At 38.3% G+C, this 25,795-nt stretch overlaps 1 protein-coding gene across 4 annotated transcripts in view; it reads right to left on the reverse strand.

Annotated features, from left to right (window-relative positions):
• Positions 1–25,488, reverse strand: part of LOC102558191 (ubiquitin-conjugating enzyme E2 E2) — a 331,636-nt gene extending 306,148 nt beyond the window's left edge. Inside the window, exons 1-4 of one of the 4 annotated variants that reach the window (XM_059728852.1) lie at positions 25,349–25,488; positions 24,795–24,876; positions 21,399–21,587; positions 14,065–14,115 (exon numbers count right to left, since the gene is read on the reverse strand). In XM_059728852.1, the coding sequence (XP_059584835.1) occupies positions 14,065–14,115; positions 21,399–21,574 (227 nt within the window). In that variant the 5' untranslated portion in view covers positions 21,575–21,587; positions 24,795–24,876; positions 25,349–25,488. Of the gene's footprint in view, positions 1–14,064; positions 14,116–21,398; positions 21,588–24,794; positions 24,893–25,348 lie in introns of those variants that run through there. The other 3 variants (XM_006271829.4, XM_019497978.2, XM_059728853.1) reach the window with 3 other exon arrangements.
• Between the last annotated feature and the right edge of the window lie 307 nt (positions 25,489–25,795).

Consider the following 25,795-nt stretch of genomic DNA (forward strand, 5'->3'; position numbering starts at 1 on the left):
TACACTAACAATTACAGATTGGCCCCTTTCCATTTTATTTGTTAAAAACTTCATTAGTCATGTGTAAAAACTACTAATGCCACACAGATTATGAAAACCTCACAACTACACACACGAAAGTGCTGACGAGTAAAAATAAACATCTAACATTTGTCCTTTTTGACTACATGAGTTTTAAAAGGCACGTTATATAACGGAATTAAATCAACAATAAAATGGATTATTATAAATCACTAAATTGGCCTCCTACAAAAGTAATAATGCAAATATGATTTTGACAGTGAGCAATGGATGAGTGCAGGAGAGATATTCCCTCCTTGTTAAATGAACTACCAAAACCATGGTCATATCAGTGATTTGTTTTTAATTTTAAGTCGATCTTTGAAATCTAACAATTCTACAATTGTAATATTTGCATATTATCAGCAAGTACAATGGACCACATTCACACGAGGTAGTATATACTTGAATCAACTAGAGTTATAGCACTAGATTAATCAGTAACACCCCATTTGCATCCCTTAAAAACAGAGTCATCTTTGACTAAAGGGACGTTTTCTAGTAGCAGCAAAAAGAAGTCAAATAAACCCCATATGTGAATAAGGGAAAAATCATTACAATTCCATGAAAGAGAAATATCATCATGAGCAGCTAAATTCAGCTACTGCCACATCAAAATAAATTAACAATTCTCAATGCTAAGGAAGATCCCTGCACCATTATAATTTTCAAATAGAGAAAAAAGAAATATCCTCCAGGGTGGCAGCAGGTGGAAAAAAGCTGACACATCCTATTAGATTAAAATATTTTGAAGAAAGGAAGAGCTATTTCTTCATGGTAAAAGTTTTAATTTTAAAGCCCTTCGGGGTTATAGAGCATCTTTATGCTGAGGGCTACCCATTCTGAATGACAAAATACCATAGTGGCACTCAATTGTTTTGGCTATGCAACATCTAGAAGTCCCTAGTCATACCTGGTTCTCCAAAAGGTTTTGCAGACACCTCAGACATGGGAAGTCAACCAGTTATGGAGTTTCATTTATGGCAAAATCTGCTATTTGTTTTTTACTGTTTTGCTATGTATATAACCATTTATGATATACTGTTTTAATGGTAAAAATGTGGTCCTGGGAATAAAGTACTTTTTACAATGAATGTGTAAAGCAATACAAAATAACCAAAAATGAATTTGCCAATCCTAGCATGAATTATAAGAGTCATTAATAGGTCAGTGAGGTTCTCTTAAAGTGCAAGAAGGAAGTAATGTACAACGCAACAACAAAACCGCTAAAAGCAGCCACTAGTTTGTGCTGACATTAAAAGGAACTTAAGTTTAAATTGTAAATCTGTGGGTCCACACTGGGAGAACCACATTCTATGTAGCAGGGAAGGTTCAGCATGTTACTATTATTGCAGTGTACATGAATGATAAGTATACACAGTGATGATGAGTTCCCTTTCAAGTACAATGAATAAATAGAAGAAAAAAAATAATTTTGGCCATCTATTTACCATAGTATTTAGAAGAACTTCATACTTTCTGAATAACAATTATCTTCCTCAGCTAAGCGGAGCATAGGATTGGCAGACTGTGCTTCAATTCTCAAAGTGAAAATTAACCTTGATATCAGTCTGAAAAGTGTTCTGTACTGGCAGCAGTATAAAACCATCATTATCATCTAAATCATAAAAATTCCACTGAAGTTGAGATGGGGTGTCATCCCTCAGCTATTTGTATTTTAATAAGGAGCAAAGAAGGTTGTTACAGAACATCTTAAATACAGCATTATACAACTATTGTATTATAGTCTTGTGTGGCAGTACACATATCCGACTACCTGGAACTGCACCATACATGTACAAAAACACTGAAAAGTATTTGCATTTTATTATATCTATAACGGGAGAGAGAGAGAAACGTTTTTCAGTGTTTTTGCTATACATGTTAGTTCAGTATTTCCCAGGGAACTCTGTAATACAGTAGATCACAGCATTCAAGTCCCAGATTCCAATTTGATTGACAGTGCAATGTTTTTAAATGAAAATGCAATTTTCACGTTGATCACATCTCTTCACGACAGCTGCGTCCATAAAATTAGACCTGTTTCTCTACCTCTGTACTACTCACGACTATCTGATTTTGTTGCTTGAATATTGGAGTTTTCAATTCAGCACCTTGAAGTTTGGTTTATAATGTACTAAAAAACAGGGTTAAGAAAGTTGCACTAAATATGTACTGTTTAAATTTCATAGAATATAGCTGATTTTTCTTATTAAAAAAATAGGCAAGCAGACAGGCCAGGAAAGAAAAATTGAGCCATCTTCTCTAAAAATTTCCCATCTTCAAACCTGCAATGACAAGTGACTGCGAAAATGTTTACAACCATTCTGATACAGTGTTTCATTTTTGTAAAATGTGCATCTTGTGTCAAAGTGTTTTACTGTTTCTGCTGTTATGAACAGGACATTCCTGTGAATAAGATGTGGCAATGAAGGAAGCACTCCTTTAGAAATATGCTCGCAAAGTGACAGGTCTTTTTTTATTTGCAACAAAACAAAAATAAATGAGACAAAGCTAATTATGTTATTCAGAGCTAGCTACTTCCTTTGAGCCAGGGACCCTACATTAGTGCTCCAAGACAGGGAGAAAGAACATATAAGAACCTGCTTTTTCCATACAGGGGCCATAAATAAGGTAGCCTGAGAACATAACTGTTGCTCTGCGCTGGCATCAAGGATAGCTGTAGTCTCTAAATAAGAGGCAGAGGGAGCCATGGCCAACTTCTAAAGCAAAGAGAGGAAGTATCATACCTGAAACAACAGTACACACTGCTCTTTTCCTGGTATAGTGCACACTCAAAGAGCAATTCTGAACAAATGAATCAGAATTCCTTCTGACAGCTTCTGCTGGAGGAAGCTGCTCCCGAAACATTCTGGCATCAGTTGGTACTAAAACTTTAAGTAATACTTAAAGGTTAGCTGTCATTCACTTTACTCTGTTCATTGTAATAAGCTCATTGGGAGTAGCCATGTGTTCAACATAGACATCAGGCTTTGAAAATACTAATGCCTGTCAATTTTAGTTTGATCAATTCAAAATTTATAGGACCAAAATCAGACCTAATTAACTCTAGTAATTCAAGTGTTTCCCTGGCCACATTTAACAAATGCTACACACCATTACAAATTTTCAAGTTAATACATTAACACAATGATGCCACCCTGCAGACTAAAACTGTGTTAAGACAACAGCGAGGCGAGTGCATTGTAAAACTGCTAGGGGGGCTATAATTATAAACCACATACCGTTTTCCTTAAAATATGAACAGACAATAAGGCACAATTAAAGCATATAACCTTAACTGTAACCTTAACTTTAACTCATATAACCTTAACTGTGCCCTCTAATGTCACATTTATAAATTTGTTATTATGTAGCTAATGCCTAGAAGGACCAAAACCAGAAAGGCACCCAAACTTCCTTTGGAATCAGAGACCGAAATCAATGGGAGTTTCAGGTGCCAATATTTTTGGGATCTGACCCTAACGATTGTTATAGTGATTCACATTATCTGAGTAAGCAGTCCTGCACATCCAGCCAGACATTTATCCAAATACTCCCATGCATGAACCAAAACTTTCTGATTTATACATAAACTTCTATAACAGTGTTATGATAGGAAAGTGTTGAGTTTGACAGGGTTGACAGTGTTTCCAAATGATAAACCTGTCTGAATTTCTCTTAAAAGGATAACTCTGATTTTGATTTGATGGCATTTGTTTAAAAAAAAAAAAAAATTAAAAAAAAAAAAATCACTACAGTACTTTGAATTGCTCCAATGGAAAGTATAGTCAAGCTGTCTGAAGCCACTACCAGAAGAAGCCAGTCTCCATTTTGACAGATAGCAGTCTGAAAGAAAATAGCACCTACTGAAAATTAGAGAAGGCAAATATTTTGAAAGAAGGCAACCCTCTGACATTTTTCACTAAAGAACATTCTTCATCCTCCGCTAATAAATGGAAAAAGTGACCACTGCTCCTTAAATATGTATATGAAAGGACCCTACCTATTATGGTAGTTCCATTCAAGAGCTGCCTCTGAAAATTTGCAGAAAAGACAAGGTATAAACTGAAATTACCCAGAACTAAGAATTGATGGCAAATTCTGTATTACTTTAAGGATCTATAAAAATTAACTTAAATACAGAAATGGATTTACTTGTGAAATCAAATATGTATTTGATACTCAAAGAATAAGTGATGTAATTTTTACTGTTCATGCATAAAAGTAGCTAGATTCCCCAATGTGAAGAGCAAGACTTCTTAGTCTTATCTATGGAGCCATGATCCAGACCTCAATAATATATACAGTATTAAAGGTCAAATAGTGGAAAGGAAACAAGTTATCACTCCTCTGGAGCCCTCACTAGTCACAGTACGCATTTCAAGTTAATAGTGCATCTGTACATGACAGATATTCAATGATGCATTTCCACATCGATTTCTACCCTGCCCACCCATGCCACACACATTAAAAACAGAAACAATTAACTCACTACTTTTAATATTAATCAGAGGAAACTTCAAGTTTCTGGCATAAATTTCTTTGACTACAGTATAAGGAATAAGTATATAATGCCATGCTACACAAACATGAGCTGCCATATGTGCTGCACTGCTAAGCATGGTTTCTATTAAGCCAATACACAGTAACTGGACCCTTGCCAAGCAACATGGAAGTGTTTAAAAACCCTGCTTAATCCAATTCCACAGCTTTGAAACAAAAATAAATTCAAGTGCTGCAAGAACTGTTAAAGTGAAAAATTAAAGGCATGTAAACAAGTGAAAAAAAACAAATTGTCAGAGTAAGTGAAAACAAAGATTATTTCAAGTTGATCTCTTAATTGTAATTAGCAACATTTGGCATGTGTTATAATATGATTCAAAGCTGAAGTCAGTTAGATACCCCAAAAAGCTTGCAGCAAATTGTATATGTGTAACTGCAGAATAAGTTTTATTGCACACAAAAATGCACAAGGAACGTGACAAAATTGGATTCATGTCATTTCCAAGATGCTGTATATCTTTATTAGTTTATGAAGCTTTGTAAACTGCTCATAAACCCAGAATTTTCACACAGGAATCCACAATGTTAAAAGTGTTCTGACCTGTTGTGACCGAGTTCTTTGCAACAGAAGAACTGCATTATTCTATTTCTGTAGTCCTATACATACACATTTTAAAAAGAGTAAAAACTAAAATAGCATTTTCTGAGGGGTGTCTTGAGTCTATCAAGAGGTGCCTGAAGTCTAGAAAAGGCTGAGAACCACTGCTGCAAACAACCCTTTACCAAGTTCCCCTCCAAACCTTATCCCCCCCAAAAGTTTTATATACTTTTATTTCAAATTTCATCTCTTGGATGGTAAGTTTTTTGTTTGGTGTTTTTTTTTTTTTAAGATGTGGGAATGACCAGATAACCGTTTTTAACTTTAAAATGGTTATCTAGTTTCTTTAAATTAAGGAAATATTTTAAGTTTCCTAATGACTCCACAGAAAGCCACCAAGTTTGTTGTGTTTGCCCTGCTAGCAAGTACTGACTGTTTATTTAACATATTTATTTCAGGGTTTTTCTTAGAAGGGATGTAATGAGTGAACTACAGATGAAACAGAAAAAGCATAACATGCAATCTACAAGCAGGAAGACAGGAGTACATATAGAAAGCCCTGGAAATCCAGGGATAGAGCACTTGGTGAGAAAAAAAAAAAATCTTCCGAAATTCTTAGCCAGAAAGCAAAGGGAAAGTAGACTGCCTTGACTGAGATTAAACAAAGACAACTTATATTTATTTAATGTCCTACTGGACCCAGATGGCAATGGGTCACACATCAGGACTACCTGCTTTATTTGGCACATTTCCATCCCCTTTATTTCAAGAAATGTCTGCTATCTCTTCCCCATTGCCAGGGGAAACCGGTACTCTTTTTGAGCCCCCATTACTCTTTTCCATAGTAGCAACTGATTTCTTTACTTCTTTTAAACCTGCAGCCAGTCTGTGGGCTGGATCGGATCACACCAGAGCCAGAGCACAGGGCTGGCCTAGCAATGTCATCCATATGCAGCATGCTGCCTGTGCTGGCCCCGTGTCGTGTGCAGCATGGCATGGATCAGCCTGACCGTGGGACTTGTGTTGCCTATGGCTGCCTGGACCCAGCACCACAGGCACTGCTGGTAGTCCAGGGGACCAGCACAGGACATTTGATACATGTAGCGTTAGACTGGCCCTACTTATTAGCTCTGGGGCCAGCCTGGATTGGCCCTATGACCATCTGTACGAAGTGGAACCAGCGTGCAGGGCCAGATCAGCAGGGCACAGCAAGCAGCACATGCCCCTCCCCCCCCCCCCCCAATGTCAGGCCCCTGTACCACATGTAGCATGCCCTGGTCCCACTTCAGGGCTTGTGCTACCTGCAGAATGCAGGATGGACCCAGCTGTAACACCAGGTTCAGCTTCATGCCACAGGCAGCATAAGTCCTGAAGTGGGGCCTGCGCATACTGCATGCAGCACATGGGCTGGACCTGGTATCATGTGCAGCACAGGGGGTCAGGTCAGCACACAGTATGCGCTACATGCTGCGCCCTGCCAGACCAACCCCAAGCGCTGGCTCTGGCACAGCTCAACCTGGACTAACCCTGGAGGTAGCATGCAAGTGCAGGAACCACACGCAGCACATGCACAGGTCTAGTGCAGGAGTTGCATGCAGCATGTGCTCTGGACTGACCTCATGCTATGCGCCATGTTAGGTTCAACCCATGCCCCATACAGGCTTCTGCATGTTGTATCATACAACAGGTTGTACAACAACCCCATTTTCAACAGTCAGATTAAACACAAAAGAACAGTATGCCATCAAGACAGAGCATATTTAATATTTACACTAAAAATAAACAAAGTTATTTGAAGAAAAATTGTTTAAACCTATTAACCATTACTTTGCACTGCAGCTAAATGCTTTATACCTTAAAGCAGTAGTCCCCAATGAAGTCTGTGGCCACAGGAAGTTTTGCTTTCCAGATCTGCATTTTCAGCTCAACAGGGAGAGAGAAGCATGTTGTTGCCTGCAGTACGTTACTTTCTCAGTTTTATTCAGAGTTCCATGAAGATGCCTTTATATTAGGGCAATGCTGTCATAGACTGTTTAAAACTAAAATGAAAACAACACAACACAACACAACCACACACACACACCAGCTAAAGGTATTAAAGAGAATACATTTAGTAACTAATTTGACACTTACCCAAGACACTTTAAAGTAATAAGCCTGAGCTAACAGCCAGTTATAAAACGAGGCTAACTTAAATGATGAAGTGTACTCTACCTACTATTGTAGGATATAATCCCAATGTGATTATTTATTTTATAGGATTCTAGGATAGATACGTTCTACTACTTTTTAAAAACAGCAGCATAGAGGAAACAGGAGGGGGGAAGCATTAGTAATGTGAAATTAAATAGTTTTATCACTCTTTACCTCATGATTAAATAACCATATTTAAATCCATGATGCAAGGTAGACATTGAAAAAAATACCCCATCAACTTGAGGGTGCTGTGCCTTAATATGGCCCTGATTAGATGTTGCTGATTGCAATACATCCTTAAAGGCCTGGCTAAAAGAAATTATACATAATCTTCTGAGTTGTACTTTCTTCAAGAAAAAACTGGCTACATAGCAGGGTAAGCCTATCTAGACAGAAGGTAGGGTGGAATATAGAGGGGGAACCCACCTCTCCCAGACAGATCCACAAAGCACAAAGCCATGAAACTATTCTGGTAAATGTATTAATTTAAGAATAAAAAAGTTATTTTAGTCTTCTTTGAATCAAATCAGATTTTCTTACTCGGTCTAATTTTCATCTTCCATACACACCAGCACCACTAATAATAGATAATTTCATACCTACAGCAGTTCCCCTTTATACTATAAGTCAACTTATCAACATTCTTAATATCACCTTTCTTTTAAATAAAAATATAGACCAATCTTTAGGAAAAGAAAGGATTTCCTGCTATATACTCAAACTGCTATATAAAGCTGTAGGGAACTCAGTGGTTTCTGGTTTGTAACTATCTGAAGGAATCAAGATGGAGCAAATGACATAATACTATTAAATCCACTCAGTAAGTACACACTCAGTGAAGTGTGAGGGTATCTTGCTGGACCAGCAAAATTAGGCCATTTGGGGTTGAATAAAGCTCATATGAACAAGGAACCACACCTCACACTAATGAACATTAGAATAATGTGATACCTTTCTACTTACATGCAAAAAAGGACAGAGAACTCTATACCCTCTAGCCCTGTCTTCCCATGTGGTCCAGAGCACTTCCTTATGGTAATGGGGTAAAGCATATTGGCTGCTGACAGACTAGAAAAAAAACACCAAACAAACAAACAAATCAATGCTTTACCAGAAGAGGCAGCACGATAGTTCTACCAGCTTCGGTATCTAATAGATCATGCAGTTCAGCAGGGCTTTTTGGTGCTCTTATCTAAAGCTGATTCAATCAGCTATTAGATAAAAGAAACAAAAAAGCCCCAATGAAGCAACCGATATATACAGACCTTGGGCAAGCCAGGTCAAACTAATGCGATGCCCGTTTTGGTTATGCAGTCAGCTCAGCACAGGGACACACTGAGTTCGAAGTAAAGCACAGGGTTGGGGGGAGGGGGGGGGGTATGTCTAAGCAGTCATTATGTCCTCTCCTCCAGTTATACACAACCTGTTAGCACTCCAGAGCATCCTGCCCTACATAGGTGCTCAGTTTCCCTTTCCCCTGGCTTCAGATGGAGGTCACTGGCCTCTTGCCCTATACCTGTATTCCACCCCAGTTCTAAGAGACAAAAATTAAATAAAAAATGCCAGCTGAAGTAACTTAAAAGCTGATTTCTAGAAAGAAGTATCTGCCCCCTTATGTTATAATAAGATACACAGCTCTGGAATTAGGTATCTAATCTTAGGTACCTAATTGATGTTTATTTCCTTATGTTGGCACTAGCAGACAAGCCCAAAAGTAAGAGCACCGGAACACATACTTGTTCTCCCTCACCTTTCTGCCTATGTAGAGGCTCTTCCATCTTATTTTGCACCTCTCCAACAAAGAAGCCTTCAGCTACCAGTTATTTTTCCAGAGGGTTGTTTGGCAGGTGGCTGGTTCCTGCACCTGAAATACTGGGACACAATCCATCTGCTGATTTTGTTTTCTCATAAAAATGGGGATTCAAGAATCAATGCAGCACCACAACAATGGTTTAAAAAGGGTTATAACCAAATTATTTTGAAGCAAAAGGCAGACAGTTTATTCAGTAAATTGAATAATATTTTAAAAACTGTTTACCTATTAAAATAACCACAATTGCTGTTGGGAATTAAAAAAAAAAAATAGGAAAGGATAAGAGTAAAATGTGGAGACATGGTGGCAGCACCAGTACTACAGAACATCATAAGAGGACTCAGTAGGATGAAGAAAGACGTGGGACTGATAGGATAGTAAAATTCTGAAGAGTAGTTTCAAATAATGGTCTCCACAGACAGCTGCCTAGTCAATTTGTGCTGGCTCTCCTCTTTATTTCCAGCTGCTATATTCACACTGAAAGAAGCTAAAAATACATTAAATAATATTTTTTTCTACATAAGCAATTGCTGTCGTTGCCATACACGTGGTATTAGTTGCCAGCGGGAGGAAAGGTGGTTTAAATTACTGAGAATGGGAGGGGCATATTCTACACAACACATTGGTTTTTACTAAGATGGGATATAAACTGCAGACAAGTTTGAAGAGTATTTAAGTTCCCAAAAGTGCATAAATTAAGTTATATTTTAGATTTTTAATCTTAAATATGAAGTATACAAAGTTGGAATAGGAAGCCTGCTTAGATTGTTTCAAGATTTACTATATCCAATATTTCTAGCAATTAAGACATTTTGCTAATCTGAAAAACCAACCCCTCCCCCCCCCCCCCGAATAATACCACAAAGGTGAAAATCTCTATAATTTAGTTATTTTTTCCCAAAAGTCTTTACTGGAATCCTAGAAAACGAAATACTTTTAAAACATGAAGACCTATATTTCCTGTTTTCTTCCCGCAGGTCTTTTCTCAATATTAATGCATGCTCTATATAAAGATCAAGGAGAGAGAGAATGCAGGCCAAAAAACAAACAAAACAAAACACCAAAAATTTTCAGTTCTTGCTACTGGCAGTGAAATACACCAGACATACATCTTCATGACACGCAGTCCTCTGATGATAGCAGAGATTATACTTTTTCCGCCTAACTTGGCTTCTGTTACTACTGTGACCTACAATATATTATTCACACATGCACACAGGGCATGATTCACAACACAGTGGGAGTCTATTGGCCTGAACTAGATCCCGTTGCTTATAGAATACACTACTTCCTAGTAAAGCAGGCAACTTAGACTTGATACAATAGTATACCTACTTTTACAACCAAGTATATCAGAATATTTAGGATAGCCGAAATCCATGGTTTATTCATCTGACATGTATATTCACAAAGGTTATTTTTACTTGCATCTCACCAGCACAACTTTCTGACATCGAAACAAGTTTTGCCTAAAGACTGGTGAATAAGGCACCAACCGTATACCAAAAACTCAAATAATACTTTTTAATTAAGTTTGCATACAAGTAGGTAAACAACACAAAAAAAATAACATTTTCAAGAGTACATTTCCAAAATTCAGAGGCCCTGACATTTCCTATATTGTAATATTTCAGTTTTGAGAGCAATTTTCTGTATTCCTTTGGAATTAAAGCTATGTTAAATCTCTAACTTATTTAAGTCACAAATCTATATGCCCAAAACTACCAGGTCTCTCGGTTTTTAGAAAAAAAAAGTTTCAAATTACAAAGAGGTGATAGGTTGCCAATTACAAGGGGGCATAAGTGGGTCACACTCACCCACCTTCCTTATTAAGGCCAGTCAGCACAGGGTCCAAGGTTTCCAGATGTTTGTTTGTTTTTTACATGGGGCAGCCTCTCTCCCCCCATGGTAAAAGAAAAACAACAAACCAAGCACACGTGCAAACACAAACAACTAAACCACCAACCCTAAGGTTTGGAAAAAAAGAGACTTCAAGGTTTAGGAGGAGCGTGACAGGCTTTGTGCTTCTCCCTAAGCACAACCACCTCCTCTCTTCTTTCCTGTGCTCCCTGCTCCTGAAGCTCTGAACTCCCCCTATAGCTCTACCTTAATTTCCTGATCATCTCTTGCAGCTGTTCTCAGCTGGGTAGACTCTGAACTGCTTACTACCTGCAGCTGTTTCTCACACTGAACACCTCCTTACAGTGTGTGTCAGCAAAGTATATGGTCACCTTGTTTTGGAAAAACCAGCATATTTTCTTTGTGAAGAATAAGTATTGTACACGTTCAAATAACTACAGATTTGTAAGTAACAAAAAAGTGACCTTAGTCTCAGTTTTAACTCTTAAAGGAGATGCTATATCCTAGGATGCAGCTAAGGGATACTACTGTATTAGATGCACAGGGTTTTTTCTGGTTAAGATAAGCCCAAAGTCCTTCTCTTTTGTGGTTAAAGGCTCTGGAGAATCTTCTGCCTCATGATTCCACCAAGTCTTCACTAGATTGTAATTTGGGCACGTTTCCCTACTTATTACATACCTAGCTAGATAGCCTATTTGAACTCTACCATTTTACTCCACAATCAGACACAAATGCAGCTATGGAAGTGAACCATCCACATTACCTATAAACCTGTGACGTCTTGTATATATAAATCCCAGCTAGGGGGAGGGAAAACAACAGAAAACCAAAACAAAACAATGAATTATCTCGAGGGGGACTGGGACTGAGCCCAAAATTAGTATATTTGTGTTTGAAAAAAGCACCCACTTGTATGGAAAAATAAACTGTATTGTTTGTTTATATAAAAATAAAACGCGTTCCACAGAACCAAGCTGACTCTCTGTAAAAGAGTATTCAGGCTAATAAATTGTAATACAGTACCTATCTTTCTTCTCTATATTGAGAAATCATGCCTGGCTGGTATATTTATTTTGTAATGTGCAACTATAATAGAAAATAAATGAGGTTTAAAAGAGCACACTGCATAGACTATGTCAACATAGCATAAAAGTAAATGAAGTGACTCCTTATAGATTATTTGCTCATAGTAAAATTACTAATGGTTATCTATCAAGATCATGCCATGTAATAATTCTGTACCTTAAAGGAGGCACATTCAGTTAAGTATAATTTATTCATTATATATCTTGCAAGGCACTTCACTGCTACCTTGTCATGTCAGAATAATTCAGAGAACAATAAATCTCCAGGTCAGACCTTTTTTTTTTTTTTTTTTTATATACACAAGTGGGTTAAAACAAGTTTCTACTATGCCCACTAGTAACCAGTTTACACTTTCTATAAGAAAAAGAGCAAATAGAAGTTCCTACTGTATTAAAATGATTCCTTCTATTATAAAGGGGCAGGAATTCAGATAAAAACAAATGATGATGCTCTGAAGAGCTGTAAGATTTTTAGACTCAGTTCAAAGAGTTCTTGAGGTATGTATTCTTCTACAGACTAGAGTTTTATATTCATCTCAGCAAATCAATCTACTAATAGGCATCAGTCATCAACGCCTAAGTAAAGATCTGCCATTTGAAACAGCTTTGATGTGATTGAATACTCACACACAGTCATAAGTATGACAGAACAGCTTAGCTATTAAAATGTTTTATCTAGCAAGGAGCTGTTCATCCTAATTGACTGAAATACTCTTTGAACACTATTATTGCAAGGCCACGTCACCATTTAGTGTTCTAGTATGTAGTTACCCAAGTTACATCCTGAAACCCAGCACAAAACATTATTAAAATGTTTTCTCACACACACACACACACACACACACACACACTTCTGTTAAGAGACCAGAACAATAAAGCTATCATTTTCATTACCAGTTGTTTAGTAGATCTGATACTGAAGTGTACTGGAATTCATTACAAAAAAAAAAAAAAAAAAAAAAAATCAGCTATTTCTGTCAGTGGGTCCTTCATTTTACTTCACTATACAATGAATCCTATGAACCACGTGCAACACTTGATATCAGCTGGCAGAACTGGGTGGGAGCTATTCATCTGCATTCAGCCTGACCTCCTATTGTGAGAGGTCTATTTCAGGGCCTCCTTTAAGTACTGCTGCACAACGCTGGCATAATACCAACAACGACCGTATGTCAAGTTGACAGATTAGAATTTTGAAACAGCCATCTGAAAACTCTTGCCTGAACTTGAACTTCAACGTAGCAGGGTTCTTTTTCCTTATGTCATTACTCTTTTCAAAGCAAGTTTAACACACCATAAGTAAGCATAACTGACAGACAAGCAAAGCACTAAGTCATAAAAAGAATTTTTGATAACAGACTCCACTTCATTAAGTTTCCTCTGAATGTCATAAGTGATGGCCAGAAATAAAAATCACAGTAAACCCAAAGCCAACAACATTTGTACTTTTCACATTTTTCTTTTTCCAATAAGCTAGCAATTAGCAATCAAAAAGGAGCCAAAAGCACTAGCAAAAATGTCACCTGAAGAAGCAGCAGCATTCAAAAGGTTAAGTCTATTCCAACCACACATCTAGTCTAATAAAAGACAACACCCACAATCAGTCCAATAAAATACATCACCCACAAAAATCCTCACTTGGAATATATATATAATTCCAGAATCATAAACAAAATGCTACTGATCTCATTTTTTCTATGTTGACAGATTTTATTTTTTATCCTGAATGTCTCAACATATCTAACATTTAATTGCTTTATTTTTAGCTAACTTATCCTTACTCACCATCCTTGTAAATTATTTTATATTAAAACATTGTAGACAAACAGCAGTATCTACCACTCTATGCTGATATCACAAAACTGAATGACCTGCTGAAATGTACCTCTGGCCTCCTATGTCATTTCAAGAAATATTCCAAATTAATAAAATCCATGTCAACTTACCTACAGTTTGGAGGAGGGTCTAATGTAATTTCTGCAAGTTCTTTCTGAATTCTTAAAAGAAAAAGAAACAGAAGTTATATGGACAGCACTGTTCTCTTAATGCATTTCCTCCAACTTTATGAAAAATTTCTACTGAAGTCAGTATTAAGAAATATACCTAATTCTCATCTATAATGGAAATTTGACGCAATAAGGTTCCATGAAGCTACCTAAAGTATTTGACAAGTAAGACTCCAATGTCCCTTTAAAAAGAAATGTAGTAATAATTTTTAAAAAGCACAGTGAATTAAGGAGAAATGCACTAATTTCAACATGGATGGACATGGCGCTTAATATAGCTGAAAACAACCAAATGTTGATAACATTTTGTGGCGCGCACATTCACACCAGCAAGACCTTATTAAACATCATCATCAATAATATTTTGTCAAAATGGACAGTGCATATATAAGTCTCACATAAAAAACCTTATATCGCATTTCCTATGGAAGTACAAGAGATATTGTCTTTCTGACCAAGAGTGTAGAAAAATATAGGCTCTAAAAAGAAAAAAATAAAGAGGCCTATATTTTAGGAGATGAAACCCCTCCAAGAAAATCTGTTGAACATCATCTCTTCACACTGGAGGAGGTGGAAATCGGATTATCTGTTCAGGTGCTTAATTTTGAATTTGGGAGCCTAGTTTTTAGAAAATTGTGCATTAGGGGGCAATCAGCAGTTGTTCAACTGGCAAGACCTCCCAACCTGCATGTATGTTAAAACTTCCATGGATTGAGGCAGGGGTCAGCAACCTACAGCCCACAAACTGTATCCAACCCATGAATTAGCAGGCTGGTTCTGGCCTGCAGTAGCTCAGGAAATCTGCAGCATGCTCCAGCCATAGCAACAGAGGTGTCCTCATAGTGCTACTGCCTGCCACATTCATTTGATTCTCCCTGCTCCCCAGGGTCCTAGCATCTGGCCCTGTTCTATTTACTGCATTTACTCAAATCCAAGATGAGGTCTGTATGTCTGTCTGGTCACCCACCCCCTGCAGTTGCGGGGGGGGGGGAGGGGAAAAATTATGATTTTAAGACATGCTTCTGCTAATTAGAGTCCATACACAGAAAATTATGAACACATTTGTAATTTTCCATGTACAGAGTACAATTCAAAGTTGTCTTAAATTCAGATAAAATACAGCATTTCCTTCACAGCATCTGCTGATTGCAGGGGAGTGTGGCCCACAGTGAGGATTGGGCTGCAAGTGCCCTGGGGTGGCAAATGTTTGTCAACCCCTGGACTAAGGAGTTCTAGGAGGTCTGAAACCCTTTGGTCATGTCCTAGAACCTCTGCAGTATGGCAGTAAAAATGCTTTGCATCTTAAGTTGAACTTGGCCCAAACAACCTCCAACCCTCCAATGAAGTTTAAAATATGTCCAGTTAGCTGAAAAAAAATTCCTGGAGTTTGTCAGGGAATGATTCCATAAATAGAACCCATCAGCCATGCCCCCTGTAAACCCATGACCTCCCGAATGTGGGAGTTCAGGTGCCAGCAGGCAGTTTTCTGAAGGACCGAGGAAAGGACAAAATATTCAGCACTGCCTCAATAGCCTTTTTTCAAAGATTTGGGTGAAGGAGCAGGTTTTTATTCCTCTCTATTAAGAGAGGAAAACAGAATGATAACACAGCCAAAATTCCTGAAACAGATGCTGAAGTCAAGCCTGACCTAAGGTACATACGTATTTTGTTAAAAAGCAGCTGCCACCTACTCAGCACATAAGTAAATAGAAGGAACTGATTTATCAAGGTAAACACTTAGAATATTAGAGGATTTAACATAAAAATGAGCAGCTGACTAATTCTCAACATAATATTAAGATACAAACACAAACTTAAACATTTAAGTCTCAAAATACTACCACCATTTCCCCTATTCTATTAAGAATAATGGATTTGTTTGCTGTGCATGACCTAAGAACATAGATGACCTGGCCAATAACAAGATCCTACCTACTTTATCTGTCATATTTGCAAGTAACTTGCTCACATAATATATACTTTTATGGTTGGGAGAAATATTAGAAGATACTCATATTGAAAGAGGGGGGGGAAGAAATAAGTTCCCAGATGATGATTCTGTTTACTGGAGAATGTAAACACTTGTAAAGAAATATAACTGTGGTTAAGTTAGAAAACTTAGAAGAAATAATTCTGCTTGCCTGGTATTTATATACAAAAAAAAAAAAAAAATCTTTATAGAGATTTTAAATTTATTTTATCCCCATTTGATTTTTCAGAAGAACTTATGAATAATAAGACTGAAGTAGTTAAACATACCACATTTTAAAAGAATATTCTCTAGACATATTCCCTCTCCCCCACTTTGTTTTAAAAAGCATTAACAGTTTACACTTGTATTAAGAGGAGTAAGAGGCTCCCGTCCCACTGCAACTCACGAGACCAGGTTCTAGAGCAGAGAGAGGAAGGGAAAAGACTATATGCCAATAAACTAAATGTTGACACTTCCATTTTTCTTATATGTATGCTTCCTTTCCCATAAATATTTGAAAACCCAAAAACCCAGACTGGAGAATGTTTAGTTCATGCATTCTATGACAACAGGCAAACCCTACTTCATATTTCATCTTTTCATACACTGAATGAATAGAAAATTGAACTATGAATGGTTTACTTCATGGCTGAGTTTTTTTAAAAAAAAGATGCACTTATAAAAGCCAAGGATTTTTTTAAAGATACAAGACAGTTGTCTGGCTTTCCAATTATTCATTCTGGTTTGCCAAGTATAGCACTTCTTGCTGCATTCCTTTAAAATAATATTCAAGTATAGTTTCAAGCTGTCCCAACTGAGGATTATAGATTGCTCCTTTCTCTAGTGTTGAATTCCAGACAAGAAATTCATGGGATAGGTAATGCTGAAATACTTTAAATGTCTTTTCAGGAACAAAAGACCATGTAACTCAATTAATTTAATTCACAATTCAACACAAATAAAACCAGCAGATTTAAGACAAAAAAAAAAAACCCAACAAAAAAAACAGCATATCTTAAAATTCATAAGCTCAAGAGCAGAGAGCCAAACAGAATAATATATTTATTTGTTGAGCTGCTAGGTTAGCCAAGAATGGTTACACTTCTCTCAATCCAAAGGTCAGCCTAAGATTTGCTACTTAAGAGGTAACAAGAAGCCTGCTGTTTTCAAGGACAGCAATTCAATTCCATGTCTGAACTGTAAATGTGATATGCAGCAAGTTTCTCAGTCTTGACATGTTAGGTAAGAAAGGTTGCTATTTAAGGTGATGCCCTCTGGGTGAAGAAAACTGAAGGAATAGCACACTCTATGATATATAGTGTAAGCTATTACACCTGTATAGCAAGTAATCCTAAAAGCATTCATACTGAGGGATCCTGAAGCATGAAAGATTGCAATAGTCTGCTTTTCTGACGTTGTCTAAATAAGTCCTGCTACTGACGCTAATACAAGAAACCCTGTATTTTAAGGCAAGAATAAAAAAAATATATATATATCAGACCTTATTTACTGCTTGACATTCTAACTAAAGAAACGCAAGAGGGCTTACAACACAATTCTATTCTGTCCTGGCTCTTGGATCACACCAATCAACACGATACCTTAGCATCTTAAATGCCCTACCAAATGATCCATGTATCCCAAACTTGTCACTTTGCTAAAACCACACCCAAGGAAAAACACTTCAAAATGGAGGTGAGGTGTACAACCAAAGAAAAGAAAACAATACTCCAAGCCAAACACAGAATTCTTAGTTTAAGAAACTCAATCTACTGGGATAAAGATGCTCTATGATTCTAACAGTTGCAATCTTCCAAAATGTAATAAAAGCAACACCAGGAAATCCAAAACTAAGGATAAACAAAAGGGCCTCAAACATCCTTCATAAGCAAGTTACTGTAGAGAACATTAACTCACAGAAGTAGCACCCTAATAAGAATACACGTCAGAGAAAAAATTGGCCCATGTTATACACCAGTGCATTCCTTTTTGTTAACTTAATCAAAATTAACATCGCTGGAAAAATACCTTTAAGATCTAATGTATAAGAATATACCCACACCTAAAAAGTTAAAAGCAAATACACTCAAGTTATAATTTTATGCCGAGATAAATACTCAATGCAATTCATCTTAACCACTGCATAAGGACTTACTCAGACTACGCATGAAACCCATCTACGCTCACAGAGGTCCCGATACTGAAAGTGCTGTGATATTAGCAGCCCCAAAATTGGCTAGTTCTGTTATTTTCAAAAATTTCTAATTGTCACCATCAGGGCTGCTATTAAAAGCTGTGAAAATCAGAGAAGAAAAACTACCTATCTTCCATTAGAAGCTCTTTGACATCTGCTTCCCCATCACCGCATCTGGTACAGTGTTAGTTACGAAGTAGACAGTTCTGTTAGCACAGTTAACCATAGCATAAATTTTAGTTATAAAGTACAGTAGGGCTGAAAAGTCATACAAATTAAATGGTTTATACACTTAACAACAGGAAGTTGATTAGAGTTTGTTACAACATAAACTATAGGCAACAAATTGGGACTGGCATTGTGTTAAGTCAAGCGAGTTATGCACTTACTCAGTGCACATTAATGTAGTACGCTGTAATATACTGTTACATGGAGACAGATTGGAGTAGGGACAATACAAATTCTAATCTGAGATTGGAAGCCAATGTTACTAGGTGAAATTCTGCATTTGTTACACAAGCATAAGATTTTGGAGTATATGCAAGAGCACATTAATTTTCAAATACTGGCTTCTACAAACACCTGTGCAGTCCTCCTTCATCATAAACTCAAAACCTAGTCCTTGTTTTTGGAGAGGTTAACATTCCAATTAAGTGACTAAAGTCAAATTCTGCAACTCTTATTCATGAAGCTGTTCCCAGTAATTTGGAAGAGGAAACACCCTTTTAGGTGTTTACCTTGATGCAATCTATCACAGGCAAGGATACCTCACTTGCATGTAATTTCTTGGTTTTTGCCCTCAGTGATTCTTACAAGGTGAAAAATGTAACAGAATCAGTTAAAGTAGAATTTATCTTTTCTATTCTTAAGAGAGTCCAGCTGATTATTATAAATATTACAAATAATAATAATAAAACCTATCAAAATAAAGACTTCCATGTGAAATGGGCAGCCCAAATAATTTTCTTTAATGGTATTACAAGCCAGTGGCAAGTGGTTTGGGATAGTAATGTGGAAACAACTTCAATTACAGTAACTCTTCAATTACCAGCACTAGAAAGAATTCCTAAAGAAGCCCCATGTTGCAGCTATATTAAATTATATTTAAAAAATATATATAGCTGCAATAACTAGCAAAACTCAGAAACTAAATGCTCAATTTTGGAAATTCATAATTGTATACATTTCTCAATATCTGTCTGCATGTGAAGCTACTGCTTTAGAATCTGGCTAGTAAACCCATCAGTGTCATAGATTATCAAGTGGCATAATTAATTTCAATGGAAACCATAAGGAGATTGGCTTAACCCTTTTAAAAGTTTAATCAATTGTATATCTGCTAAATACACAATGGTGAAAGATCTAAGCTTTGAAGGTACACAACTAAGATTAATAGCTTGATTTCCAACACACTATTAATTTTTCAATATGTTAGCACCCACAGGCCCCAGGAGGATTGTGGTGCCATCCTGCTAGACATTGCATTGTTAGGAATGCACAAATTTCTTTCTAAAAAGGCTGCAAGTGCTGATCCTGGAAATCCCTGGTGTAGGTGTAATGATAAGAGAAAGAAGGACAAAGTCAGAAGCAGTTGTGGTTATAGGCACAGCTTGATGGCTACAATTCAGAGTTGTTCTTCTCCATTTAGTTCCAAAAATAACTGCCAAAAATAGCTATCCGTAGTGATCCTCTGCCAGCTGACAACACGTAGGCATCATAGGACCATAGGAAAGGGACCTCTTGAAGTCATTTAGTCCAGCCCTCACTAAACCACACCAGTCAAGTGCCTGTTGAACCTGCCCTTAAAAATTTCCAGGGATAAAGATTCCACATCCTCTCCCGGCAGCCTGTTCCAGTGCTTAACCACCTTCATAATCAGAAAGTTCTTCCTAATCTCCAACCTAAATTTCTTCTGCTGCAGTTTGGTTATCTCTTGTTAGCACTACTGTAGAAGCCAACTTTCAAGAGGTATTTGAAGAGAAAACAAACAAACAAACAAACAAGTATTGACTCCACAGACTAGGTAATTAATTGTGTTTGTTGATAAATGAAGATACATGTAAGCAAAGAATATAAATAAGGTTGGCATCATTAGCAGAACAGAGAGGCAAGGAGGATAGACAGATCTACAGCTATATACTGTAAAATCTAGATAAGATGCATGCATGCATCAAAATATATAAGCACATTAATATTTAGTCTGATGCTACATGCCATAACTAAAGTGAACACCTACTGAATGCAATGGAGCCCTGAACCTCCCCTCCTTTGTAGTACGTGGAATTCCATTAATTTCATGGCTCCTAAATTTGGCATGGCTCCTAAATTATATTGTTATAAATTAGTGTAGAATCAGGCCCTGAAAGTTTTGCTAAGAAGTTTGCAGGATTGTGGGGTTTTTTAATGTATTTTATTTGGGTGCCTTTAATAGGGTTTGAGTGTTGCTGCCTAGATTAACACAGATGTGTGCTGGTAAAGCAACACTTTAATGCAAGTTCTCTGCATGCACAGTCCAAGCATGCCAATCCTCATCATCTAGTGATTGATGTGGCAGCACAGAATCACTTAAATAGCTATTCTCCAAATTTACCTTTCCTCAGGACAGGGGGGTGGTGGCAGAGGGAAGAGAGGGAAATGAGCATTAAAGCAGGTCTCAGTTTTAAGTAATGAAACCAAGATGCATTTGTTGTTCACTCCAACCTTTCTGACTTGACCATCTGGGACAAGGAAATGCAGTACTTTACAGCGATAAGTATTACAGTAGCTTCCTAGCATGCTGAGTTACTGAACTGTCTGAAATGTTTATGGTTAATTAACTGTAAGTTACGCTGACAGGTTTCAACATCACACACACACACACTTTATATGGCTACAAAACCATCTGAGTTTTACTAGCAATAAAAGAATGTCAGCTTTTATCATGCAAGCTACTATTAAAACCATGTGAAAGAACCAGTCTGTCAAAAAAAAATAAGGGTCTTATTATTGTGACCACACTCAGAAAACTGATGTATAAATATAATCATGATGTAATAAATATTAAGAAAATGAATGACAACATTACATCAATGACCATCTAAAAAGGAGCAGCAGCAAAGAACAGGGTACCTTTTAGCACTAGTTGACAGCTTAGCAGCTGTTTTGCTGGATATCTTGCCTTCCTTTTTCTTGGGTTGAACCTGCTCCCTTTCCTGTTCCTGTTGAACACCTTCACGCTGATCTCCATCAGAGCTGCCTCCACTAGTGCTTGGACTATCATCAACTCTCTGCCCCTCAGCAGACATCTTAGACTCTGGGCTTAAAAAAAAACAACATACACACACACACACAAAAAACACCTTTTTAATTTTTATGGGGGGAGGGGAGGAACACCACGCACATATCCTAGAAAAGGCTTTTCTAAATATCTGATAGCACACTACTGATTTTTTTTTAAGTATTCCCGAAGTAAGAATACTATGTTTTTCTTTTCTACAGTACAGTACGTTTGTGTTTCTCATAGTACTCAAACAATCTAGTACTAAAAAAAAAAAAAAAAGAAATCTAACCTTTGATATATACACAGTAATTCAGGAGTCAGACACTTTACATCAAATACAAAATTTGCATAAAAATAGAACACATTCTTTTTTATTAATGTTTAACATTTTTTAAAAGGACATACAGCCGATTTTACTTAAGTGGAGAATAAAATGAGTCAATATTATTAGCCACTGTTAATAAGAAGGATAGGCTCAAAGGAGTGGCAAAGGGATTGAGTCTTGCATCACTAGAGTACTGGTTCAAGTCTGACAGCGTGTTAAAAACTGGCAGCTATTACTTTCTTAAAGACTATACGTTAGTCCATGTGAAATAAATCTCCGGACTCAGTCCAATTAGGCAGACTTCCATTTTAATCTGGACAAAATCCACATCTTAGTTTGTACTTTTAACAGACACCTTAGGAGAACAGCAAGGCATTGAAAGTGAACTGTTTTCCTTTTCTAGAGATGGTACTTCTAAACTAGGGGTTAAGCATATTGGCGGAATTAACGTAAGGGAATTTGTGTGCCGAAGCCTGTCCTTTGAGCACAGGACTGACTCGTCATCATAAAAAACTGTCAAAGAACAATAAGCATTTAGAAATCTAATTTTATTATATTTGATATATTTCATGTATCCAATTCTCACAGTATTTCCACACTTCTTTTGATAGTGAGCTATTTCCATTTCTTTCTTCACTTTCATCAATGGAACTTAAAATACCAACAGTTGAAGAAAAATAAAGCACAACCGTTAGAGCTGTCATCCCTTTCAAAGCTGTCATTAGTGAGGGCTGCGCCTCACCCCTTCTAGGAGATTGCCAGCTGTAGTGGCAAAAAGATTTAGATGAGTTTATTAAAAATCTGAACCACCACTGGAAAGCTTTTTTACCTCCCAGTTTATAATCTAAATTGTACCAAAATGACATGACCATGTTCTTCTATATTTATTATTATTCTTCCTTTTTTTAAAAACTACCTTTGTTGCAGACAAGGCCAAATTTTTAGGCCACGGATATTGTAACTTTATCCTTTTAAACTACATAAAGAGATCATGCACTTATTACAGAAAAATACGTCTCAATTATTTTATGCTGCCATTGTCCCCCAAAGGAGAAAGGATTTCAGGCTCTTTGACAGACAATGTAAGAATCGCACAATAGTCTGCACATACAACTCACAAGAACTTTATTGAAAGCTCCTAACTAAACATTAATGTACCACTGTAATAAAAGCCTGGCATCTCCCACACAGGTATAGAAAGAGAGGACAGAGAAAGAAAAAGGAACACTGTTTGGATTATAGGGAGAAAAAACATTTAAAAAAAGAAGATTAATGCTTCTTGTATAAAAAAGAATTTACTCCTACTATTCAGTTAGGAGCCTTATCAAAATCAAAAATGGTCAAAGAACACCTACTTTGGAGACCATTATTTAAGCAATGAAGGGCCAATTTTGTATGTCATTATTCATGGGATTAAATCCAATTGACTTCAGTATGAATGAAATCTCTGCATAATTTACAAGATTATATATCAAAGTAACAGGAACTTTGGAGGGATAGGATGGTTCAAGAACCTTTAAAGGGAGTAAGATACTGAGAGGTAGTGATGAAGAATGCTAGAAGAGATTACCCTAATTTATCATCCGCTACTTTGTTTTGATTATGAAAACTAGTACCCAAAACAGCCTTGGTGGTGCATTTGAGAATGTAAAGCAAGGCAGTATTTTATTGCTGGAAGTTAAGAATGAGCAATTCTTCTGAAAAAACAACTTTTCCCTACATCAGAGACATAATAATGTCTTTTATGTAATTCACAATTTAACACAGGTTAATCTTTAGGTATTTACATCCCAGTTGTCAAATCTTAAGGGAAAGAAACAGAAGATTTAGAGATGATAAACACAAAGCAGCTGTATGCTGACAGTTTCAAGACTGTTACAGTTATTAAAGGCACATTTTGACTTTGTAGCCATATGTACTATTTTACTTTATTTTCAGATGGAGGTAGAATATAATACAATTTTTTCTTAAAGCATCTGGGATAGCCTTTATTTAGACACTGATCTTTCATTAAGACATCTAATTGTAAAGAGAGGGCATTCTCCATACAATGTACCCGTTCTGCATAAATGCTGGCCAAAAAGTCAGCAATGTGTTTAATAAAGACTCTTTATACCTAATGCCTCCTGTGAACGATTCTCCTATCAAACGTCTGTATTCACTTTGTAAGTTCAAGTTACTACCCAACAGATAAACACTGTAACAGTAGCCCAAAGCATATAATTACTGTAAGTGGTAATGCCAGCTTTTACAACAAGGAAATATTTAAATCTCTCATTTGACATCTGGCTATTTTCTCACCTCTCTTCCCCTTTCCCCTTCTACACAGACACAAATATTCAAATAAAGAAAGTGATGTTAAGTGGTTGGAAGTTCAATTTAACCATGAGAAGGAGATTTAAAAGGGTTGGTGGAGTCAAACTTTTGAAACATGGGCACAACTATGAAGAAAAAACAGCAAGACAACAGGTTCAGGGGAACAACAACAGGGGGATGGTGTGGTGGGGAAACATTTCAGTGAAAAAAAAAAAAAAGAGACAGATTCTTGTGTAAGTATTAACAAACACATCCTTATGCCATACAAACACACAGAGGTCTTTTAGCCACCTATTCCTAAATCTGCCCCAAGCAGTAACAAACTCTAAAACAACCTCCCACTATGTACCACCATGTCCGCACTGGATTCCCTATTTCCCATCCAGAAAGGGGAACCTCATGCTCCCCTCGTGTCAAAAGAAGGGGGTGAAGATAAAAAAAAATGAAGGTAATAAGAGACCTGGCGCCAAACTCCCTCGACAAAATTTAAGTGACAAAGCGCCCAAAAGCAAACACTTCTTCCATTTCTAAATACCGTGTCCTTTCAAACAGACAAAAATAAAGTAAAATAAAATAAAATGAAATAAGCCCCCACCGCCATCACCAAGGGTAAGAAGAGATCCTGGCAACATGCGGCTGGGTCCCAGGGGCATGCGATGATGTCTCTCTGAAGCGGCCTTAATTTCCTATAAGCAAAGATAAATGGAACATTTCTGCCGGTCCACGAGCAGCCGCCGCCGCCTCACTTCATCTTCATTAGAAACCGTAAAGGGCAAAAAAAGATCAAAACATTACGGGGGAGAGAGAGGACCGGGAGGAGACCAGGGTTGAGTCCGCCAGGCCGGGGGCTGCGGGAGGGACAAACCCTCCGGTGCTGATGCGGCTCGGGACTGACACCAACCCCCGGGGGAGGGGGCAAGGACACGGGAAAGGGGGGACACATACGGGGGGTGGGGATGGACACACACACGAACGCAACACCGTCGGAGAGGACACGGACACGGACACCCACGTGCCGGGGGGGGACCCCCCACATGGCGGCCCCGCCCCGCCCCCGCGAGATGGAGGCGCGGGGGAGGGGCGGCCGGGCTGGGCCGGGCCGGGCCGGGCTCCGGGGGCAGCGATGGGGCTGGGGGGGGAGAGGGGAGTCCCAGTTACCTGCGGGTCTGGCTCCGGCTCCGGCCGCTCCCCGAGGCGCGAGCCCGCCCCGCGCTGCCCCCGCGGCCGCTCCGGCTCCGGCTCCGGCTCCGGCTCCGGCTCCTGCCGCCGCCGCCGCCGCCCGAGGAGACGCGGAGCCGCCGCGCGCGCCCCCGACGCCCAACGAGGAGGGGGGAGGGGCGGCGGACGGGTGCTCGAGGACGCGCGTGCGCGCTCACGGCAGCCCGGCGCGCGCGCACGCACGGGGGGGGGGCGGGGGGAGGAAAAGTGACAAGCGAGCGGGGCCGCGGGGGAGGGGGGAGCGCGCCTTAAAGGGGAACGCACACGCCGCGCCTCCCCCAACAGCCCCAGTCACCCGGCTGCGGGGTGCTGCCCCCAGCATGGGCGGGCTGGTCTGCCCTGTGCCCCCATGCACCCTCTCAGCCCTCGCTCCTGCCCCGGCTACAC

This window comes from Alligator mississippiensis, chromosome 5 (assembly GCF_030867095.1).
Source record: "Alligator mississippiensis isolate rAllMis1 chromosome 5, rAllMis1, whole genome shotgun sequence".
Taxonomy (NCBI): domain Eukaryota; kingdom Metazoa; phylum Chordata; order Crocodylia; family Alligatoridae; genus Alligator; species Alligator mississippiensis.